General features: G+C 40.1%; 1 protein-coding gene across 13 annotated transcripts in view; it reads right to left on the reverse strand.

Annotated features, from left to right (window-relative positions):
* DEPDC5 (DEP domain containing 5, GATOR1 subcomplex subunit) overlaps nt 1–21,764 on the reverse strand; it is a 122,333-nt gene that overhangs the window by 74,007 nt on the left and 26,562 nt on the right. For all 13 annotated transcript variants that reach the window (XR_014139732.1, XR_014139733.1, XR_014139735.1 and 10 more), the window contains exons 11-18: nt 20,017–20,086; nt 19,627–19,699; nt 9,472–9,575; nt 9,115–9,189; nt 7,611–7,745; nt 6,724–6,785; nt 6,525–6,598; nt 1,819–1,888 (exon numbers count right to left, since the gene is read on the reverse strand). Coding sequence is in view for 9 of the 13 variants with exons in the window: in XM_081801751.1 (XP_081657877.1) it covers nt 1,819–1,888; nt 6,525–6,598; nt 6,724–6,785; nt 7,611–7,745; nt 9,115–9,189; nt 9,472–9,575; nt 19,627–19,699; nt 20,017–20,086 (663 nt within the window). In the remaining 4 variants the exon portion in view is untranslated. The remainder of the gene's footprint in view (nt 1–1,818; nt 1,889–6,524; nt 6,599–6,723; nt 6,786–7,610; nt 7,746–9,114; nt 9,190–9,471; nt 9,576–19,626; nt 19,700–20,016; nt 20,087–21,764) is intronic.

Below are 21,764 nucleotides of genomic sequence, written 5' to 3' on the forward strand. Positions count from 1 at the left end.
GCTCAAAGTTATACTGTTAGCAGGTGGAAGAGCCAAAATCCAAGCCCAGCCCTTCATGCTCTTGGTCAGTCCACTGGCATGTATGTCCTACCATGGCTAGCTTCTACCTGACCCCAAGCCCCACATGCATGCTTCCCCCTTCACCATGGTACTCTCACCAGTCTGCCTACACCTACAAGAGCTCAGCACTCAGTGGATCACCCAATTTGCTGAAATGGCGTACAGAGGCAGAGAGAAAATGGAAAGAGCTGCTTTTTTTTTTCCCAAATAAATCTTTTTCAGGACCCTTTAAACTTTCGTAACAATACTCATTCTTTCTTCTTTAAAACGATCATGTTGCAGGGGCGCCTGGTGGCTCAGTCGGTTAGGCGTCCACCTCTTGATTTCAGCTCAGGTCATGATCTCAGGGTCATAAGATCAAGCTCCACATCAGGCTCCGCACTTGGCAGGGAGTCTGCTGGAGATTCTCTCTGCCTCTGCCCCTCCTCCCCCGCTCACACACGTGTGTGTGCGCTCTCAAATAAATACATAAATCTTAAAAAAAAAAAAAAAAAAAAGACAAAATGATCATGTTGCAGAGAAGTTCCTCTGTGTTCCACTTTGCCCAGAAGGGTTGTGATAAAGGCATAAAAGGTTGTGATGAGAGGGTAGGAGGTGCCCTTTCTGGGCAGAGTCCCTTTCTCCCAGCACTTCACTACTTGACATGGTCTATTTCAGGAGGAGTCCTCACAGTCCTCCAAATTAACATTTTCCTTATTAGACAAGTAATATTAACTCCCCATTACCCCCCAAAAGGAAGAAATGGCCCTGATACCACTAACACAGCCACAATGGGACAGCTTTCAGAGTTCAGCTCTGCTAGAAACGGGCAGATGGGTGAGAGCACCCTGGTATGCCACCTATATACCTAACACTCTGCTTTTCTCTTCATCTTACATCAAACATACCCTTGAAGGTTCTTAAAACTGGCATTTTTACTGGCTGTGAATATATTCCATCAAGTGGGTATCTCATGGTTTATTTAGTCATTTCCCTATTATTTTCAACTTCTCACTATTATAAATAATACAGGACAAAGACCTTATTCACATTCAATATCCTCAGTTATTTCCTTAGACCACATGGCCAAAAATGGAATTATCTGATCAAGTGGCATGAACATTTGCACTGCTCTTGATACACACGGTTGAACTGCCTTTCATAAGTATGTGGTACACCAACCAGGTACTCAAGCACCAATTTCACCACTTTTTCCAGGACTTGGTATAATTATTTTGTTTTAAGCCTATTTGGTAAGCAGGGGCACATGGCTGGCTCAGTCCGTACAGCATGCGACTCTTGACCTCAGGGTTGTAAGTTCAAGCCCCACGCTGGGTGTAGCAATTACCTAAAAATAAAATCTTTTAAAAATAAAGTAAAATAAACCCATTTGGTGAGATAATCCAATTCCTGTTTGAATTTCTTTACTGCTAAGATTTGATCTTTTCATCATATTCCCCTTTGCTGCAATGCATGCCCACGTCTTTGTCCCCAAAGGTACCTGAGAAGTCCCAGTGTCTGAATAAACCAGTGACATCATAACAAGAATAATTCTTTCATTATTAAGGAACTACAAATAATTGTCATACTTTTCCCAAGGATATTTCTTACAGTCTGAGGGTATGCCTTGTTATTGATGTATTTAATGTGGAAAATCATAAAGTTCTAAGACAAATATCTTAAACTTATTAATGACCATGGGGGGAGAAGGGCTTATCTCAGGACCAAAATAAACATGAGTGACAGTCCCTGAAGGCGCTGCAAGTTGGTGACACCTACCTTCTTTCCTGCCAGTTTTATTCGCGGGGTGAAACTGTTACAAAAGAGCTGGCTTTTGGACGTATAGAAACTGTGAAAGAAAAAAGGGTCATTAATCTAAGCCCCTTTCATTTTAAACTTCAAGACACAGTTAAAACCCCAGTCGTGGATTAGCTGTCTCGTGACTGCCTATGTCTCAGGCTTCACAGATTCCCCCAATTCTAACTTGTTCTGTAGTTACTATAAACATTAAACATATGGTTTTAATTACTGTTCTTTATTCTCCATAAACTACTTCACGCTAGGCCTAATTCTTAACTGGACAAGACTCTCCTCCTTGTGACAGGGATTAAATCTATTTATACCATGATACTTTTGCATCTTGATACTCAGCATGATGCTGGGCCCAAGGGTGGTCCTTATCACTCATGGGTTGAATGGCATTTGGTAAGCAAGAATAACTCAGGTAAGGAAAGAAAAAAGTGGTCTCAAGAAAATATGCCACGGGGGTGGCTCAGTCCGTTGAGCATCTGACTCTTGATCTTAGCTCAGGTCTCGATCTCAGGGTTGTGAGTTCAAGCCCTGCACTGGGCTCCACCCTGGCCATGGAGCCTACTTGAAGAGAAGAGAAGAGGAAGAGAAGAGAAGAGAAGAGAAGAGAAGAGAAGAGAAGAGAAGAGAAGAGAAGGCACAAACCATCAAATTCCTACCCCTCTGAAAATTATACCTTAATGCAGTCATGTCAGGCACAAAAGAAAACTGGGGGACCCAAGCTGGCCCTGGGTATACTGAATGAATGAGTAAATAGAGGCTGTACAGCTTTTTCCATTTCTCAGGCATGTCTCTCTGTTCTCTTTGATCTATAATTAACTTATGCGAAAGATGTTTTGAATACTAACCAATCCCCACCTTCCATCATAACTCTGATCATAGGCAAAAAAAAAAAAAAGGCAGTATCAATAGATAACCAGTGGACTGTAGGGCAATCCCAGTAACTATCTAACACTTCATGTGCACAAGAACATAAGAATACTAACTGCAGTCAGACCTGGAGTCTAACCAGCCCCTGGCACTTGGCCCCCTCAAGTGGTACCAAGTAAAGTACTAGGTAGAGGATGCTGCTTTCTTTCCAGATATTAATGACAAAAGATCTGAGTGGAAGTGATGAATCACTAAATTCTATTCCTGAAACCAGTATTACACTATATGTTAACTAGAATTTGAATAAAAATTTGAAAAAAATATAAATAAATAAAAAGATTTGTGTGGAAAGTGGTATGAGCCAGAAGAATGGGTTTCTATTAGATTTATCCACATGAAGTTGCTGTATTTGAAGGTCAAAACCAGTCTACTATCACAATTTCAAATGGTTAAACCAATAGCTTCAGCTTTGCCATGAACTTGCTGTTCAACCCTTGCAAGCCACTTTACCTCTCTGGAACTCGGGTTCCTCTCCTATACAGTGTGATTGGAGGGTCTCTATGATCTCTAAAACAGACTCCAGGGATAGTCTGTGATATCCCAGTTTTATAACATATATCTGCTATTAATTTACTTTTTGGATCAATTTTCATTACTAACCAACAATACTTTGAGAGTGATAATTTTTCACTGAAGACAACTTGATTATGCTTCAGGTAAGCTCTCTGGCCTTGTGGGACACCTCTGAAGAGGCTCGTGGACAGGATGAGAACAATGGCCTCTATGAGCAGCCGTGCATCTCAGGCCATGAGCCCTCTTTGCTCCTGTCCCTGCCTGGCTCAAGCAAACAAGGCTCACAGTGAGAAGTGAAAAGCAGGCCTCGGGCCATCCCAGCTCTCAGATTCTGAAGTCCCACCTGTGTGAATCTATTGTCCATCTTAAATGGCATCAGAGAGCCAATTTGGCATGAAAAATAAAGTGATGAATCAGGAAACCTTCAAGTTATTATTAATTAAAATTTGAGGAAATTACAGTGTTTAAATTCATATATTTTGGGGTGCTATAGCTACTCTGTCCTTTAATCATTTCCTAAACTAAACATAAAACCATGAAATATGGTGTATAATTAAACAGTAGCTGTTTTCTTATGGGCAAAAGAATCTGAATGTCTATTCAAAGATTACAAAGCCAAAACTAATTAGAGGGCTGACAAAAAAGAAGATACATTGCTCTCTGGAATAAGTGAAAAAACAAAAAAGTTCAAAATACTATTTTACTTGAACCAAGTTTTTAAAATGGCAGTAACATAAACACAAGACGAGGAAGATTCTGAAGGCATCTTCTTGGGAAGCAGGCACTTTTTCTTAAAGTGACCTCGTCAAGCAATGCAATGACAACATACAAAACTGAGCATCACTGAACAGTTACACATACATGTACATAACAGAATCACATGTATGACCAGCCAGAGAGTCTCTCACTGGGCTGAGAAAGAAGAGGCATACTCAGAACAGGGTAATTACTGGGTAACCAGACCATCCTTACACAGCTGGCCAAACCACTATTCCTTCTTGATTCTTTGCCTACGAATGATTACAGCTGACTGGGAGCAACTACCATACAAGGGCAACAAGGCCCATAACAAAGGTAAAGGAAAAACTACAAGGCAGGAATCAACATTTGTGATGAATTTTCAGGCTGGTCTCCAGCAAAGATTTGCAACTAAACAGAAGACAGAATTAAAGGTTCTGTTTAGCTTGGGGCACAGCCAAGCAGTCTTCTGCCCCTCGTGGAGTGCCAGCTTAAAACAGAAGTCCAGAAAAGGGCAGAATGCTCTAGAAGCACTAAAGAGGAAGTGGCTATTGGCTCTCCAGGATAGCACAGGAAGAACTCACAGAAGAGAGATGTTGGGGCCGGGTTTTAGAGGATAAATAGGCATTTGCGAGGAAGAGGGCAGGTGGAGAGGCTCTCTAGGTGGAAAGGCCCAGAAGTGGGAGAAGTGGGGCGCCTGGGTGGCTCAGTTGGTTAAGCGCCTGCCTTCGGCTCAGGTCATGGTCCTGGAGTCCCGGGATCGAGTCCCGCATCGGGCTCCCTGCTCGGCAGGGAGTCTGCTTCTCCCTCTGACCCTCCTCCCTCTCATGCTCTCTGTCTCTCATTCTCTGTCTCGCAAATAAATAAAATCTAAAAAAAAAAAAAAAGAAGTGGGAGAAGTGTGCATCTGCTATGCAGGATAAAAGACAGCAAGAGGTGGGAGAGAAGGCCTCGGATGTCAAACACTTTAGTCTTCATCAGGTTGGTGTGAGGAATCAGAGAAAAAGAGCAACAGGACTTAGTTTTCATGAAATGACTTCGGCAACCAGGTAGAGCAGCGACTGACAGATGCTGGTCCCCAGACCCCTGGGGTTCCCTGGTGCGACATCCAGGCCTACTACATTAGGACACAGAGTACTTTTTCACTATCTTATATTTGGTTGCAAGTAAGACTTTTACTTAAAAAAAAAAAGAGGAGGAGGGGGTGCCTGGTGCTTAAGAAAAAAAATTAGAAAGGAAAGAAGAAAACCACTGGTCCAAAGAACTGATTCTCAATGGGGGGTGGGAGTGGGGAACAAGGGGGCATTCTGCCACCCAGGAGGCATGTGGCAATGCAGCAGACATTTGATTTTTTTTATTTTGTTGTTTTTTAGTCTAAATGATTTCCCTCCCCAGTTTCCAATGGTTTCAATTACACTTTCCATAAGCCTGCAGGCATTTTTAAAAATCATAAAACATTAAAAAGAAGTAATAGCCCAAGGCTTTTCACTTTTGGCAGGTTTGAGGTTATCTGTTCTCACAGTTAGTTTCCAGGAGGTTATGAGCTCTACCAGAAAATTTCAAAGAAACAGTTTAACTCTCTCCAGGTTTTTTGATAGGAAAATTCACTTAACCACGGTTCTTGCAGACATTTTGGTCGTCACACTGGGGCTGGGTCCTGTTGGCATCTGGTGGTTGGAGGTCTGGAATGCTGCTCAACATCCTACAATGCACAGGGCAGCCCCCCCACAACAAAGATAATCTGGCCCAAAATGTCAGTAGTGTCAAGGTTGAGAAACCCTGATCTAAGGATGGACTGAAGGAGAGAGATCAGAAATAGACACACTATTAAGATTATTGCAGTAATTCAGGGCGCCTGGGTGGCTCAGTCTGTTGACTGTCTGCCTTTGGCTCAGGTCATGATCCCAGGGTCCTGGGATCGAGCACCGCATCAGGCGCCCTGCTCAGTGGGGAGCCTGCTTCTCCCTCTCCTGCTCCCCCTGCTTGTGCTCTCTCTCTCTCTGTCAAATAAATAAATAAAATCTTTAAAAAAAAAATAAAAAGATGATTGCAGTTATTCAAAAAGATGAGGATGGGACAAGGCAGTGGCAATGACAGAGTCATAAGACACTCCACGCAGAGGCATGAGCCTCAATCAGCAGAAACACTGAGGCCTTGTCCCATGTGAAGAAGAGGCATGGGGATTTTTCCACAAACAGAATGCCAGGCACAATGTTCATCTGCTATGATCTGTGGGAGCTGGGAATCGTAGGAGCTGGGGCTAATAATAGAAATAAGTCCTTCAAATTTGCCTTTATTTTTTTCACCCTAGACTGTTCTTACGTTACTGCCACTGCTTTGCACATACAGAAGCTCTAAGCAAATGTTGGAACTTTGGTTTCCGCATTTTCTTAACGAAAAAGTTTTATCGTAAGAACTTAACAGATGTGAAGAGAAAATGGCAAGGAAGTTATTCAAAACCCGTATCACCTACCACGAATCAAGGTCACACCCACCTGTGGTTTATCCAGTGAGGAATATTATAGTCATCACCCAGACGAGAATCACAAGGTGCACTTCGATTATGCAGCTAGAAGGGAAAAAGCCAGTGCACAGATCAGCTAGAAAACAAGGAACTTTCCTGTTCTGAAGTATTCTCAAGATCACCCTAGTACTAGGAACTGGCCTTTAGGAAGCAATCCAAAATCGAATCACCTTGAACAACGGGACAGCATGTAATGGCTGCTCCCCCATGCACACCAAGTCCACACCAATTCCTAAAAAAAAGACAAGAAGAGTTTGGGGTGGGGGTGAAAAGAAGTAGAGATAAGTGTCCCAATCTATTAACAGTACTATTGAACTGGGTCAGGGTATGAGGCAAAGCCGACTTTCCATCCTATGATTTATAACCTCATTTGCCTACATAGCAAAGAAGTAAATAGAGGCATTTTGTCTCTTTCCACTTTACCAGGTCCCATCACAGCCTGCAATTACTGAATGCTTGACAATTAGCCTTTGACCACTTTGTAGATGATGATTTGTCAAAAAGACAACCCAGGCCTCCATGACTAAAGTTTCGAGGCCAGAAAGGAAAAGGAACCTTGTTATTTCAGGAAAAAAGCAAAACAATCCATATCATTTAATGGAGCTTCTTTATGGACAATCAGGATTTACAGTCCACCTCCATCTTGTTGTTGAAGCACAAATTTAATGAGGCCAGGGGTACAAGGTGGGGAAGCATGGCACATCATGGAGGGAGGCCTGGATCCAAAGAGCTGACGGTCCTCCCCAAGGCAGACTGATGGCACACTGGTTACTTGAAACAAACCCCCCAAAAAGAGTTCTCCAGTGTCATATATGTTTGTGAAACTCTGAGTACCATTAGCGATAGACATGATACACTTACACATTAAAACCTGCAATTAGAGAATCTGCCTAAACTGTGTATGACCCAGCATTTCCCAAACCGACTTGACCATGGAACTTTTTTGTCCCCTAACATTATTCACATCTCCAGGATCTCTAGCCAGGGAGAGCTCAGAGTTCTAAGGGTAAGTCAGGCTATAAACACTCGGGAGACAGCACAAACCAGGGAGCATTACCGTTATCTATCATCCGCTGCTTGGTCAAGATCATGAGTAGACGGTCCACTTCAAACACACCTACCCCAGGCGTGATCACCACAGACATCTGCCCAGTCCGGTCAAAGTTGCGGTTGATGTAGTGCTTGTCAAACACTTGAAAGAAAGCAAAAGTTCTCAAATGAAGAGGTTGCAGCTTTTCAGAAACCAGCCACTGGTGAGCCTCTCTGTGCCCTCGGAGTATTTTGTCCATGTTTCTATTGCAGCAACAGACACATTCTGACCTGAATTCTAATTAGTCGTGTGCACATCTGTCTCTCCCCATCTACATTAAGAACTGCTTGAACACAAGACTATGTCACTGTTGCCTTTACTAACACCCCCTCATTGATGCCTAATACTTGCCTTGAGCAGCATTAAATGCTCAAGTTTCATGTCGTTTAAATTTAAACAATCCATAAATGAGTCTGTATTGAAATTCAAAAAAATCAAATATTAATTTAAGACAATATTTAAAAGAGTGAACTTTGTAAATCTGGCAAGTTAATTTTTATTTCTGTCCTATATAATCCTGATTTTAGAAAACCAAAGATATTCCAATATGACAAAAAGATTCACTAAGACAACACCCTGTGCTTTAGAATCCCTGGCACCTGGGTGTAGACACATGGGCAGGTTATATGCACAGTGAAGTGACCACACATCATCACTTCCCCCGCTGGCCAGTGCCAATGGATGCCTAACCAAAGCTGGGCTGATCAGGCCCTGCTGGGAACACGGAATTCTGAACAGAGAGGAGAGAGCTGACAGCAGAGCTGGGAGCTGAACACTGTTCTAGGAATACCTGCTTTTGCAGTTTCTGGAGCCACCCTGGTCCCCACCTTCTTCTGCATGATGTTCAAGCCTTTCCTGGTAGCCCCACCAGGTCCCTATATCCTGAGAGTAAATTTCCCTTTTTGTGTACACCAATTCAGTACGTTTCTGTTATTTGCAAACAAAGCATTATCAGCTAACATATAAATGCAGGAACAAACCTTCAGAAGAAATCACACCACGCTGTTAACAAGGTTCCCTCTTAGAAGGGAAATGACAGTAGAGGGAGGGGGGAGACCTTCATTTTTACTTGATATACCTCTGATTATTAGAATTCTAGGAACAATGAGTTCTTTTTGTATATTAAAAAAAATTTTTTTTAATTACCTAGAAGCAATTGAGGGATGGAGTAGAAAATATCAAGAAGACAGCTTTAGTAAAACAGCCCAAGGAAGATTCCTTCTAGCTCTTTATTCTCAGGTTACCATGAGAAGCAGATGAGAACAGCAAGTTAATTCCCAAAAGTAGACCCAAAAGCTAAATGTTGGCCATTAAAACCATCCAATCAGAAGTTACTGCTTTCAATTAATCTTTGGGGTAGGTAGGTGGGGAGATTATCAACTGGTTTGGGTCTTTGGACATTAGTAAAAAGAAGTTCATAGCCATGTGGTAAACAAGATGCCAGCTCACCATGGCTAGTATCCTTACTCACCATTGAATGACAGATTGATGGCCTCTAAGTAGTTTCCTTGTGCTGAGGTAGAATTGTCTCCTTGAGGAAAACCCTCTGAAGCAAAAGACATAAGAGAGGAAAAGTATCCCATGTAAGATGAACTCTAAAAGAACAAGTGGAAAGTGGCTCCACAGGGCCTGCCACCCTGTAGTAGGGACATTATTGAACTCACTGCATACCTAAAGAACAACTGGACCCAACTGGAAATAGGAACCTGACCAGAAGCAGGAACTAGGCCCAGCACTGGGAGGGAAGCAAGCATGAACCTCTTCATCTCCTAGCTCCCATCCTACACCTCCTTTCCCTGCCACACCTCCTACCATATGAATGCAGTACCTGCCTGTTCCAGTCGCACCAACACTGGATACTGGATGAAGAGTTTTTTAATGGTCACAAGGAGTGAGGTCCACTCTTCTCTCCTCTCATTCTGCACCACCACTCTGAAAGGAATATTGTCATAAAATACTGAACAGCTATTACATACATCAGGCTCCTCACACGGTTTCGGAGGAAAGGAGAAGATGGGATTCCCAAGGTGAGGGTAACTTACCATGTAATAATAAGTATTAAAGTCAAATGCACGTAATAAACATTAACAAAGAAAACTAATCACATCAATAGTCACAAAGACTGAAAACAAAAATAAAATATTTAAAAATTGCCTTGAGATTATATTAATGCCTAGCATTGAGTAGGAATATGAAATTTTCACACATTGAATTACAATTAGGTGGTATATAAAAAGCCTAAAAGAAAACATCTATATGTATGTTTTACATACATATCCAATAAACACGTCTAGGTCAGGGAACTAGATTAGTAGATAGGGATGGGTTGGGGGGGAGCCTTGCTGGCTCATTCAGTGGAGCATGAGACTCCTGATCTAGGGTTGTCAGTTTGAGCCTCATGTTGGGTATAGAGATTACTTAAAAATAAAATCTTTAAAAACAAATAAAAATAAAAATGGGGCACCTGGCTGGCTCAGGGTTGTAAATTGGAGCCCCACTTTGAGTGTGGAGATTACTTAAAAATAAAAAAAAATTTTTTAAGATTTTATTTATTGGGGTGCCTGGGTGGCTTGGTCATTAAGCGTCTGCCTTCGGCTCAGGTCATGATTCCAGAATTCTGGGATTGAGCCCCACATCGGGCTCCCTGCTCAGCGGGAAGCCTGCTTCTCCCTCTCCCACTCCCCCTGCTTGTGCTCCCTCTCTCGCTTTGTCTCTGTCAAATAAGTTTATTTATCATAATAAATATATATTATATATTTATTTTATATATAAATTTATATATATTTATATTTACTTATATAAATATATATTTATTATATTTATATATTATATACAATATACTTATATATTTTATTTATAAATATGTATAATAAAATATATTTATTTATTTGACACAGAGAGGGAGCTTGAGCAGGGGCAGGGGAGAGGGATAAGCAGGCTCCCTGCTGAGCAGGGAAGACGAAGGGCTCAATCCCAGGACCCTGAGATCATGACCTGAGCTGAAGGCAGAGGCTTAACGGACTGAGCCACCCAGGTGCCCCTTAAAAATAAAATCTTAAAAAAAAAAGAAGGGATGGGTGGGAATCTGTTTACTGTAGACCTTCTGAACCTTACAATTTTTGAACCATGGGAATGTATTACAAAAAATAAAATTTAAATGTAAATGAAAAAATATACATTTGCATTAATCTAGTAATGTTAATGCTAGGAACATATCCTAAAGAAATACACAGTGGGGGGCGCTGCTTCTCCCTCTCCCCCGCCCCTGCACATGTTCTTTTGATATTTCTCTCTCTCTCTCTCTCTCAAGTAAATAAATAAAATCTTTTTAAGAAAGAAAGAAAGAAAGAAACACACACACACACAGGGGGGCGCCTGGGTAGCAGACTCAGTTAAGTGTCTGACTCTTGGTTTCAGCTCAGGTAGTCTCATCACTGAGTCTGCTTAAGACTCTATCTCCCTCTTCCCGTGCCCTTACCGCCCCCACCCCCCCTCCTCTAAAATAAATAAATAAATCTTAAAAAGAAAAGAAAAGAAACACACAGGATCCAGAATAGCCAACCCAATATTGAAGGAGAAGAACAAAGCTGGAGGACTAAGATCATCCAACTTCAAGAAGCTATAGTAATCAAGACAGTGTGGCATTGGTGGAAGTGTAGACAAATAGACTAATGGAACAGAATAGAGGACCCAGAAATAGAATCCCCAAAATATATCAACAGATCTTTGACAAAGAAGCAAAGATAACACAATGGAACAAAGATATTCTTTTCAACAAATGGTGCCGGAACAACTGGACATCCACAGGCAAAAAAAAAAAAAAAAGAAGCTAGACACAGACTTTACACTCTTCATAAAAATTAACTAAAAAATATGGTTCGATCCTGGGTTTTGGCAGAAAAAATTTTAAAAACCAACTCAAAATAGATCATAGACCTAAATATAAAATGAAAAACTATAAAACTCCTAAAAAATAACATAGCACAAAACCTAGATGACCCTGGGTAGGATGATAACTTTTTAGATTCAACACCAAAGCCACATCCATGAAAGAAAAAAATTGATAAGCTAGACCTTATTGAAATTTAAAAACTTCTGCTCTGGAAAAGACAGTGTCAAGAGAATGAGAAGACAAGCCACAGACTAGAAGAAAATGTCGGCAAAAGACACATTTGATAAAGGACTGTCATCCAAAATACACAAAGAACCCTTAAAACTCAACAATAAGAAAACAAACAACCCAATTTTAAAACGGGCAGAACACCTAAACAGACACCTCACCAAAGAGGATACACACATGGCAAATAAGCATATGAAAAGATGCTCCACATCACATCATATGGGGAAATGCAAATTAAAACAACAATAAGGGACCACTATATATTTATTAGGATGGTCGAAATCCAGAACACTGACAACACCAAATGTTGGTGAGGATGTGAAGCAACAGAAACTTTCATTCACTGCTGGTGGGAATGCAAAATAACACAGCCACTTTGGAAGACAGTTTGGTGGTTTCTTACAATACTAAACATACTCCTATCATATGATCTAGCAATCATACTCTTTGGTATGTGCCCAAAGGAGTTGAAAACTTAGGTCCACACCAAAAACTACACATGGATGTTTATAGAAGCCTTATTTATAATTGCCAAAACTTGAAAGCAACCAAGATGCCCTTCAGCAGATGAATGGATAAACAAAATTGTATATCCAGACAATAGAATACTATTGAGTGCTAAAAAGAAACGAGCTATTGAGCCATGACGAGACATGAAGGAACTTTAAATGCATCTTACTAAGCTAAAGAAGCCAACCTGAAAAGGTTATATACTGTATGATTCCAACTACATGACTTTCTGGAAAAAGGAAAATTATACGGACTCTAAAAAAATCAGTGGTTGCCAGGGGCTAGGGGTTTGGGGGAAGGGATAAGTAAGTGGAACACTGAGGATTTTTAGGGCAGTGAAAATACTCTGTAAGATACTATAATGATGGAGACATGTCACTAAATATTTGTCCAAGCCCACAGAGTGTAAAATACCAAGAGCAAGTCCTAAGATAAACTATGGATTTTCAGTGATTACAGTATATCTGTATAGGTTCATTAGTTGTAACGAAGGCATCACTCTGGTAAAGGATGTTGTTAATGATGAGAAGGGCATTATGTAGGTGTTGGTAGAGAGAGTGTATGGGAAATCCCTGTACCTTCTCTCAATTTTGCTAGGAACCCAAAACTGCTCTAAAAAAATTAAAGTCTTAATTTAAAAAAAAAGCAAGAAAGATTTAGGAATGCATAACTATGTATCTATTACAGCAGACAGAGATCAATTAAAAAAATTAGAAAAAGACTGGGGTGCCTGGGTGGCACAGTCGATTAAGCGTCCAACTCCTGGTTTCGGCTCAGGTCGTGATCTCAGGGTCAAGAGATCGAGCCCCACATTGGGCCCTGCACTCAGCATGGAGTCTGCTTGAGATTCTCTCTCCCTCTACCCTCCTGCTTGTTCTCTCTCTCTCTCTAAGAAATAAATCTTTTTTAAAAAATCAGAAAAAGATTAAATATCTGGGTGCCTGGGTGGCTCAATTGGTTAAGCGACTGCCTTCGGCTCAGGTCATGATCCTGGAGTCCCGGGATCGAGTCCCACATCGGGCTCCCTGCTCAGCGGGGGGTCTGCTTCTCCCTCTGCCCTCTTCCCTCTCGTGCTCTCTGTCTCTCATTCTCTCTCTCTCAAATAAATAAATAAAATCTTTAAAAAAAAAAAAGATTAAATATCTAACAATAAAGAATTAAATTATGATAAAATTTTAGACTACAACAAAATATTATATAGCTATTAAAAATGGTATGATCCTCTTTGACAACCGTTTAATATGAGTAATGGTATATGAAGGTTCACAATGCTATTCTCTCCAGAGTATATTTGATTTTATTAAAAACAAAGCAAGCTAAAAAAATCATTCAATTTAAAGGGGTTAAACAGGGGCATCTGGCTGGCTCAGTTGGTACAGCATGCAACTCTTGATCTCAGGGTTGTAGGTTTAAGTCCCACATTGGGTATAGAGATTACTTAAAAAATAAAAAAAATAAATCTTAATAAAATGGGCCAAACAGAAAAAGATCCAGAGAAACATACCACAGTATTAAAAGTACTTCCCTTTGGATTACAAAGTCAGACCCGAGATAAGACAAAAAACAAAAAAGATGAAAAAATTAGCTAAGAAGATGAATATACAGGGCGCCTGGGTGGCTCAGTTGGTTAAGCGACTGCCTTCGGCTCAGGTCATGATCCTGGAGTCCCAGGATCGAGTCCCGCATCGGGCTCCCTGCTCAGCGGGGAGTCTGCTTCTCCCTCTGACCCTCCCCCCTCTCATGTGCTCTCTCTCTCCTCTCATCCTCTCTCTCAAATAAATAAATAAAATCTTTAAAAAAAAAAGAAGATGAATATACAATTCACAAAAGAGAAATACAAAGGCCAATAAGCATGAGAAAACATTCACTCTTGGTAATAAAAGAAATGACTATTAAGACTCAGTGTGCTAGGGGGGTGGGTGGGGTGAAGGTAAATGGTGCAGGTGGGAGGAAACTGCCTGCAGCTTAGGGCAGGAATTGTGAGATCCAACTCATAAAATTCTTCATATTTTACAAATCAAAAAGTCGGGAGGTAACAAACTTATATGTCAAATAAATAAATGTTACTTTCAATATAAAAAAAAAAAAAGACTCAGTGTGCTAACTTTTCTTCCACTCTAACTGGGAACTAGTCAAAAAAAAGGAAGAAAATAGTATTCAGTGTTGGCAAGGACAGAGAAATAACATGACTATTGGGAAAACAGGATTTTTTTACTTCAATGGTTTTGCAAGGCAATTTGGCTACACAAATGAAAAGCCTTAACAGATCTAGAATATCTTTGATCCAATAACTCCGTTTCTGGGAACTTATCCTAAGTTTATGCTTAAGGTTATGCTAAGTTATAAAGTTATACCTAAGGTTATAAGGTTATGCTAAGGTTATAACTAAGGTAATGCTTAAAGACTGTAAGACCATGCACTGGTAGAACTTTTGACAATAGTGAAAAGTTGAAAATCACTTCAGTGTTCAATAATAGTTAGCAATCAAATGAAATGTCTGCATAGCAATAAAAATGATGCTATGGAAACAGAGTATTTGATAGGGAACGCCATTTGTGATGTAGTAAGTGGAAAATGCTGGTTTAAAACATCATGTAAAAAAAGCGTGGGAGTCTGACCATATCTCTGTGAAAACTACTTTTTGTCTCTATAAGCAGAGAATAGGGTTTGATGCACCCAAGTGATGATGACTGCATCTCGGGAGTGGAATTGAGGGTGTTTTTTATTGTATTACCCTGTACTTAACTGTATTTTGTGATTTTCCTAAAATAAACCTGTATTATTATTTTTTTTTTTGAAGATTTTATTTATTTGACAGAGAGAGACACAGCAAGAGAGGGAACACAAGCGGGGGAGTGGGAGAGGGATAAGCAGGCTTCCCGCTGAGCAGGGAGCCCGATGCAGGGCTCAATCCCAGAACCCTGGGATGATGACCTGAGCCAATCAGATGCTTAAAGACTGAGCCACCCAGGTGCCCCCTGTATTATTTTTAAGTAAGAAAAACACAATCAAAGCTTCTTTTGATCTAAAAAATGTTGGGGTTGACTTTTTAATGATGTGAGGAAATTTTTAATATATTAATGATATAGTCCTATACATGGTAAATCTACATTTGTAACTCATTCATGCTTTCTACAATCTGTTTTAATATGTCCATAATTATACTCATTCATATTCATTATGTAGAAATAACTTCATATATTCTTAAGCCAAAAGAGGTTCTCAGGTTCCAGGAATCCGGGGAGCCTGCTGGCTCAATCGGAAGAGCATGCAACTCTTGATCTAAGGGTCGTGAGTTCAAGCCCCACATTTCATGTAGAGATTACTTAAAAATAAAATCTTAAAAAAAAAAGTAAAATAAAAAGATTCCAGGAATCCACTGAAGTGGTATGAAGAATTTAACAGCATGAAAGGATAAATGGTTTTGTTGGGGTAAGAAATGGCCCATTACTTTCATGAAATTCCCACAGGGATACAGGACCCAAAAGAAGATCAACCAATAAATTAAAGTATGATCAGTATGGGGTTGAAGAATACAGTGGTCAAAAGCACAGACTCTGAACCAGACTTTCTGAATCAAGTGCATACTCCATCACTTAATCTTCCATGGACTTTGGATAAGTTACTTAAACTCTGTGTGCAAGTTTCTATGTAAAATGGGATAACAGTAACCATCACAAGGAATGCTATGATATTTAAATGAAATCAAGATACTAAAAAGTGCTTATAATAGTGAGTGTCCTATACACAGTAAGTCCAGAATACAAATGATAACTATTACCATCTTATTACCATCTCAGTTGGGAGAGTGGAGCCACTCTTATTTTCTATCTTATGCTCTTCTGTAGATTTTTCAAAATTTCTACAACAAAGATGCATTATTTCTTAAATGATATAAAAAGGTAATCTGATAAGTGATAAAGGAAATAGAGTTGACCCTTGAACAACATGGGGGTTAGAGGCACTGACGCCCCTGCCCTGTGCAACCAAAAATCTGCGTAAGTTTTGACTCCTCAAAAACTTAACTACTAACAAACAGCCTACTGTTAACTAGAGGCCTTACTGATAACATAAATAGTCCATTAATGTATTTTGTATGTTATAGGTACTTTATACTATATTCTTACAGTAAAATAAGCTGGACAAAAGAAAGTGTTACTAAGAAAATCATAAGGAGGGGGTCCTGGGTGGCTCAATCAGTTGAGCGTCTGACTCTTGATTTCGGCTCAGGTCATGATCTCAGGGTTGTGGGATAGAGCCCTGAGTCCGGCTCTGTGCTCAGCAGGGAGTCTGCTTGAGATTCTTTCCCTCTCTCCCTCCCTCTCCTTCTGCCATTCCCCCTGCTGCCATGCACGAGTGCTCTATCTCTCTAATAAATAAATAAATCTTAAAAAAAAAAAAAAAAAGGAAAATACCTTTACAGTACTGTATTGTATCTATTGAAAAAATCCACATATAGGTGGACCCAGGCAGTTCAAACCCATGTTGTTCAAGGGTCAACAGTATAGTGAATGGTAATTATGGAACCCAGGTGGTAGGTATACGAGTGTTCACTATACAATTCATTCAACTTGTCTCTGTGTTTGAAAATTTTCACAATAACATATTGTAAAAACAAAGAGAAAATTATCTAAGCTAAAGACAATACATGATTCTATAAAGAAATCTGGATCAGGAAAAACACCTCAAGAAGGAATATTAGGACAACTGGCAAAATCTGACATTCTTCTACAATGTCCTTGTTCTTAGGAGACAGATAATGAATCATGTGTCTATTAAATGTTAATAAGTAGTAAATTTGGTGAAAAGCATACAGATATTCATTATATTCCTCCTTCAACTTTCTCATAATTAAAAACTTTTTGTAAAATTTTAAAAGGTTGCCCAAAAAACTGCCTAAAAACTTTCCATAACTTCTGTCACTCTTTGGGGCTTATCCACAATCACAATTTAAAAAAATATATACAGTTATAAAAGATTTCTTCTTTAGGAACACTATGACAAAGTTGAGAAGGGGGGAAAAATACTCTACAAATTGGCATTTGGTGCTGGCTTGGGGCTTGGGATGGAACTAGCTACAAAGAAATATGTTTAAGGCTCCAGGTTGGGGGTAGGGGAGAAGACTGGTCATCCAAGACAAAAACCAAACCCACATAGTAAAGTGTTTCTGCGAAACAGAGACACTAATTTCCCAGTCTGAGGTAGTAAGGGAAACTAGCAAAGGGTTCCTCCTCTTAGTTACAGAAGGAAATAGTCTGAGGCAGCAAGACTGAACCAATAACAGAGTAGTATGTTTGAGAGAAGCAGTCTCTAAGGGCTTTAACAAGTATAGTAAGATGAGGAAATGTGCTTCGTATAAAAGGAGTTGCTTTTTATTTAAACATAAAATCCTGGGGGGGCGCCTGGGTGGCTCAGTTGGTTGAGCGTCTGCCTTCGGCTTGGCTCATGATCCCGGGGTCCTGGGATCGGCCCCGAGTCGGGCTCTCTGCTCAGTGAGGGGCCTGCTTCTCCCTCTCCCTCTGCCTGAGGCTCCCTCTGCTTGTGCTCTCTCTCTCTGTCAGATAAATAAATAAAATCTTTAAAAAAAAATATTGGTACCTCAGGCAAGAATAAAACAATCCATCTAAAACCTACAAAGCAAAAGGCTTTCTAAAGCCTTGAGATCTATTCTATCATCCACCTGAAGTGCCAATAGTCACATGATAAACTTCCCCAAGGATCCGAGGATTTAAAAGATCAAGGGTGTTCAGCTCCAGGCCACTGAGCAACCCCATCCAACTGCATCTGCTATGCTTCTATCATCTCACAAAGTGTCCCCTTATTCAGTGGCACTGTCAGGACAACTGGACTGATCTACATCCTGTGCTGATGCAATGAGAAGTACAGGGCATCAGCAATGAGATAAGTCTTACTAAAAAGGTCCAACCTAAATCCAATCAAGTCTTTAGAGAGGGCTTCTCAACCTCAGCAACTGGTATCTTGGGCTAAGTAATTTTGTGGTTCGGGCTGTCCTATGCACACTGTAGGATGCATAGCAGCATCCCTGGCCTCTGTGCAGTAGATATCAGTTGTACAACCTCCCCATCCTACCTCCCCCACACCATTTTGACAATTAAAAAAAAAAAAAAATCCCTAGACAGTGCCAAATGTCCTTGGTAAGTAGCAGCAAAATTGCCCCAGTTGGAGCCTCTGGTTTACAGAAAATAAATAAACACCACCATAAGGATGCAATAAGACAAATCCAGAAGGGGTCTTCTACAGCCTTCCTACTCAAAATGGGATACAAAGACCAACCTATGCAAGCAAAGGAGCTAGCTAGACAAGCAGAATCTCAGGCCCACCCCAGGACTCCTGAGCTTACTGGAATCAGCATGATCCCCAGGGGTGATTCATATGCACATAAAAGTTGGAGAAGCACAGTACAACCCAGATTCTTCAACACATCAAATGTTTAGGGGAAAAAAGGAAGGGTGAAACTGCTTTAGATTTAGACTTAACAAGCAAATCAAACATAAGTTATTTCAGAGACAATTAATAAAATCTGAATATATACTAGATATTGGATATTATAGAATTAACTCTGTTCAATGTGACCATGATATTGTGGTTATATGTGAAAATGCCCTTATTTTTTAGATATACAGAAGAACAAAAACGTCACAATATCTATAATTTACTCTAAAATAAAATCTAGCCAAAAAAACACAAATGGAGCAAAACAAAGAAACAAACAAAACAGATAAAGCAAATATGGCATAATAATAGCTGTTAAATCTAGGTGTTGGGTATGTGAATTCATTATATTATTTATTCTTCTTTTCTGGGAGTTTGAAATTTTTCACAGTATTAAAGTTTGGAAAGTCTAACTGCAATGTGGTATCCTAAGATGGATCCTGGAACATAAAATAGAAAAACTGAGGAAATCTGAAAACCATCTGAAATTTAGTTAATAGTAATATACCAGGGCTAATCTTGCAGTTTTGACAAATGTACCTTGGTTATGAAATGTTAACAGGGGAAACTGGGTAAAGGGTATTTGGGAACTTTCTCTCTGGGCTATCTTTGCAACTTCTCTGTAAACCCAGAATTATTCCAAAATGAAAAGGTTAACTTTTTTTTAAGTTAGGAAAGAAAGAAAGAAACAAACAAAAACGGCATTGACGGTGCCTGGGTGGCTCAGTTGGTTAAGCATCTGCCTTTGGCTAGGGTCATGATCCTGGGATCCTGGGATCAAGCCCCACATCAGGCTCCCTTTCCCTCTGCCCCCCGCCCCCGCTCATGCTCTCTATCTCAAATAAATAAATAAAATCTTAAAAAAAAAAAAAAAAGGCATAGCAAAGCACTCAAACATACTTATAAAAGTCTTCATAGTACCGTCCCTTGTGATCCTGTCGAATTGAGGCTCGGTTTATTTCAGGAAATTCATCTGAAAAAGAGAAACAACATACATAGATCAGAATGAGAAGAGAAATTCAGTTTCTATGCTCCCTCTTCTGGGTTGAAAATTTGCATCACCAAAATAAATGAACAAATAAATAAATGAATAAAATTATATATCAAGTTGGCTTTAAGATGAATCACAGCCCGCAGAATTCTTGCATCCACTAATGGACTGTACGATTTTCCATTTTACCCTGGGCTCGTAACAGAAAAAGTAGGAAAGATGAGCATTGCAAAGGGAAAGATGTAAGGAACAGGAGGCAAGCTTAACAAAAAAGAACTATAGGAGAAAGACTTACTCACCAAGAGATTTTGCTTCATAGAAAGTTCTAGAAAATAGGACCACTGTTACTTCATGACTACAGTTCTTCTCCTAGGAATAAGTAGAGAAAAAGAGGCTCACGTTTATTTCATTCACTTCACAATGAAGGAGACTGCATTAACACACTATTCTTAATTTTAGGAGAGGCAGCACACTGTTTTGAATGATGTTACATAACTACAGGTTGCATAATGCAATGAACACAGCACTGCTGGAGTGAGAAGATCTGGACTGAGTCCTGGCTCTGAAATTTACCACTACGTGACCAGAAATGCAGAAAGTACTTAAAAACAGCAAATCACCAATAAGTATGGATCACTATCTCCCAGTTCTTGATTTGGCATGAACTAGATCAGCCCAGTGTCAAATGATCATGGTATTTTTACCTGCTTCATGGTGTTTTTAAAATTTCTTCAGAACAGCAGCTTAGGAAACAAGAAAACCCATGGTGGTGGATGTGAGAATCAAACACATCCCCACATCCTACCACTGTCATAAAGATGAGGCTTGGGAGCTATTTGAGATATAGGAGTCGAAGCCAAGACAATGAAGTACCTTTGGACTGGGATGGGGACTAGTGAGAATAAACATTTCCATGGAGTCTGGAGATCAAGGTTCTGGAAATAGGGTGCTTACAGACAGCATGAAATTTGGCTTGCACCAGTGAGCCAGCAAGCCCAGTTTCAGTTCCTCCCAGATCTTTCAAGACGAGAGCTCACAGTGACCCATCTCTAACCCACCATACTCACTGACTACACAATTCAGCATTCACTATATAGGTTATATATACAACATGATGTACATTACATGCCACCTTATATTCCCCCATGGATATATCTCAAGTGGACAGAAATTCCTAAATACAAGCCACAGCACCCAGAGCAGAGTGCTTAGGAAAGAGCAGATCTTCATTAGCCACCAACAAATTTATTGGATGCCCAGAGCTCCAAACTCAACTCCAGATTTACCTGATTTTGGTGTAAGTGATATACAGAAAAAAAAATGCCTTACAATGGGCTGGTGTGGCCATATGAGCCTCTCAACTCATGTGATGACGGGGATAAATATGAAAGGCAACATGGCCTGGGATTATAGTAATACAGACAGGACAGGACAGCACAGAGGTTATGATCTCAGGCTAGCTCTGGGTGAATGGAAGGCACCAGATTAGAATCCTCATTCTGCTTTTACATGCTGTTGATCATGGGCAAGTTACCCAGCCTCTTTGAGCTGTATTTTCCCTACCTGTATTACAGGGGCAAGAGTTTAGTGAGATAATGTGGACAAAACACTTATCAAGATACGTGGTATGTCAAAATAATCAATAAATATTAACTAGGACTACTACTATTACTCCCACCACCACTATATTTTGGGCTCTGAAATGAATTCATGAACTCCTATGCTCAATCCTGCTGTCCAAAGAGCTAACTTTAAGTTATTAAACAGGAGGAATAAAGAATAAACAACCTTCACCAAACATCATTAAATCAATACAGAGTGGTTACAGAAAGTTATTTTAATTCATTTTCAAGCTCCTGCTTTAAAACCAAGTTCTTGAGCGCCTGGGTGGCTCAGTTGGTTAAGCATCTGCCTTCAGCTCAGGTCATGATCCCAGGGTCCTGGGATCAAGCCCCACTTTGGACTCCTAGCTCAGCAGGGAGTCTGCTTCTCCCTCTACCTCTTCCCCTGCTCATGATTTTTTTTTCTCTCTCAAATGAATAGATAA

The sequence above is a fragment of the Leptonychotes weddellii genome, chromosome 13, assembly GCF_054177405.1.
Source record: "Leptonychotes weddellii isolate Sample4059 chromosome 13, ASM5417740v2, whole genome shotgun sequence".
NCBI classification, from domain to species: domain Eukaryota; kingdom Metazoa; phylum Chordata; class Mammalia; order Carnivora; family Phocidae; genus Leptonychotes; species Leptonychotes weddellii.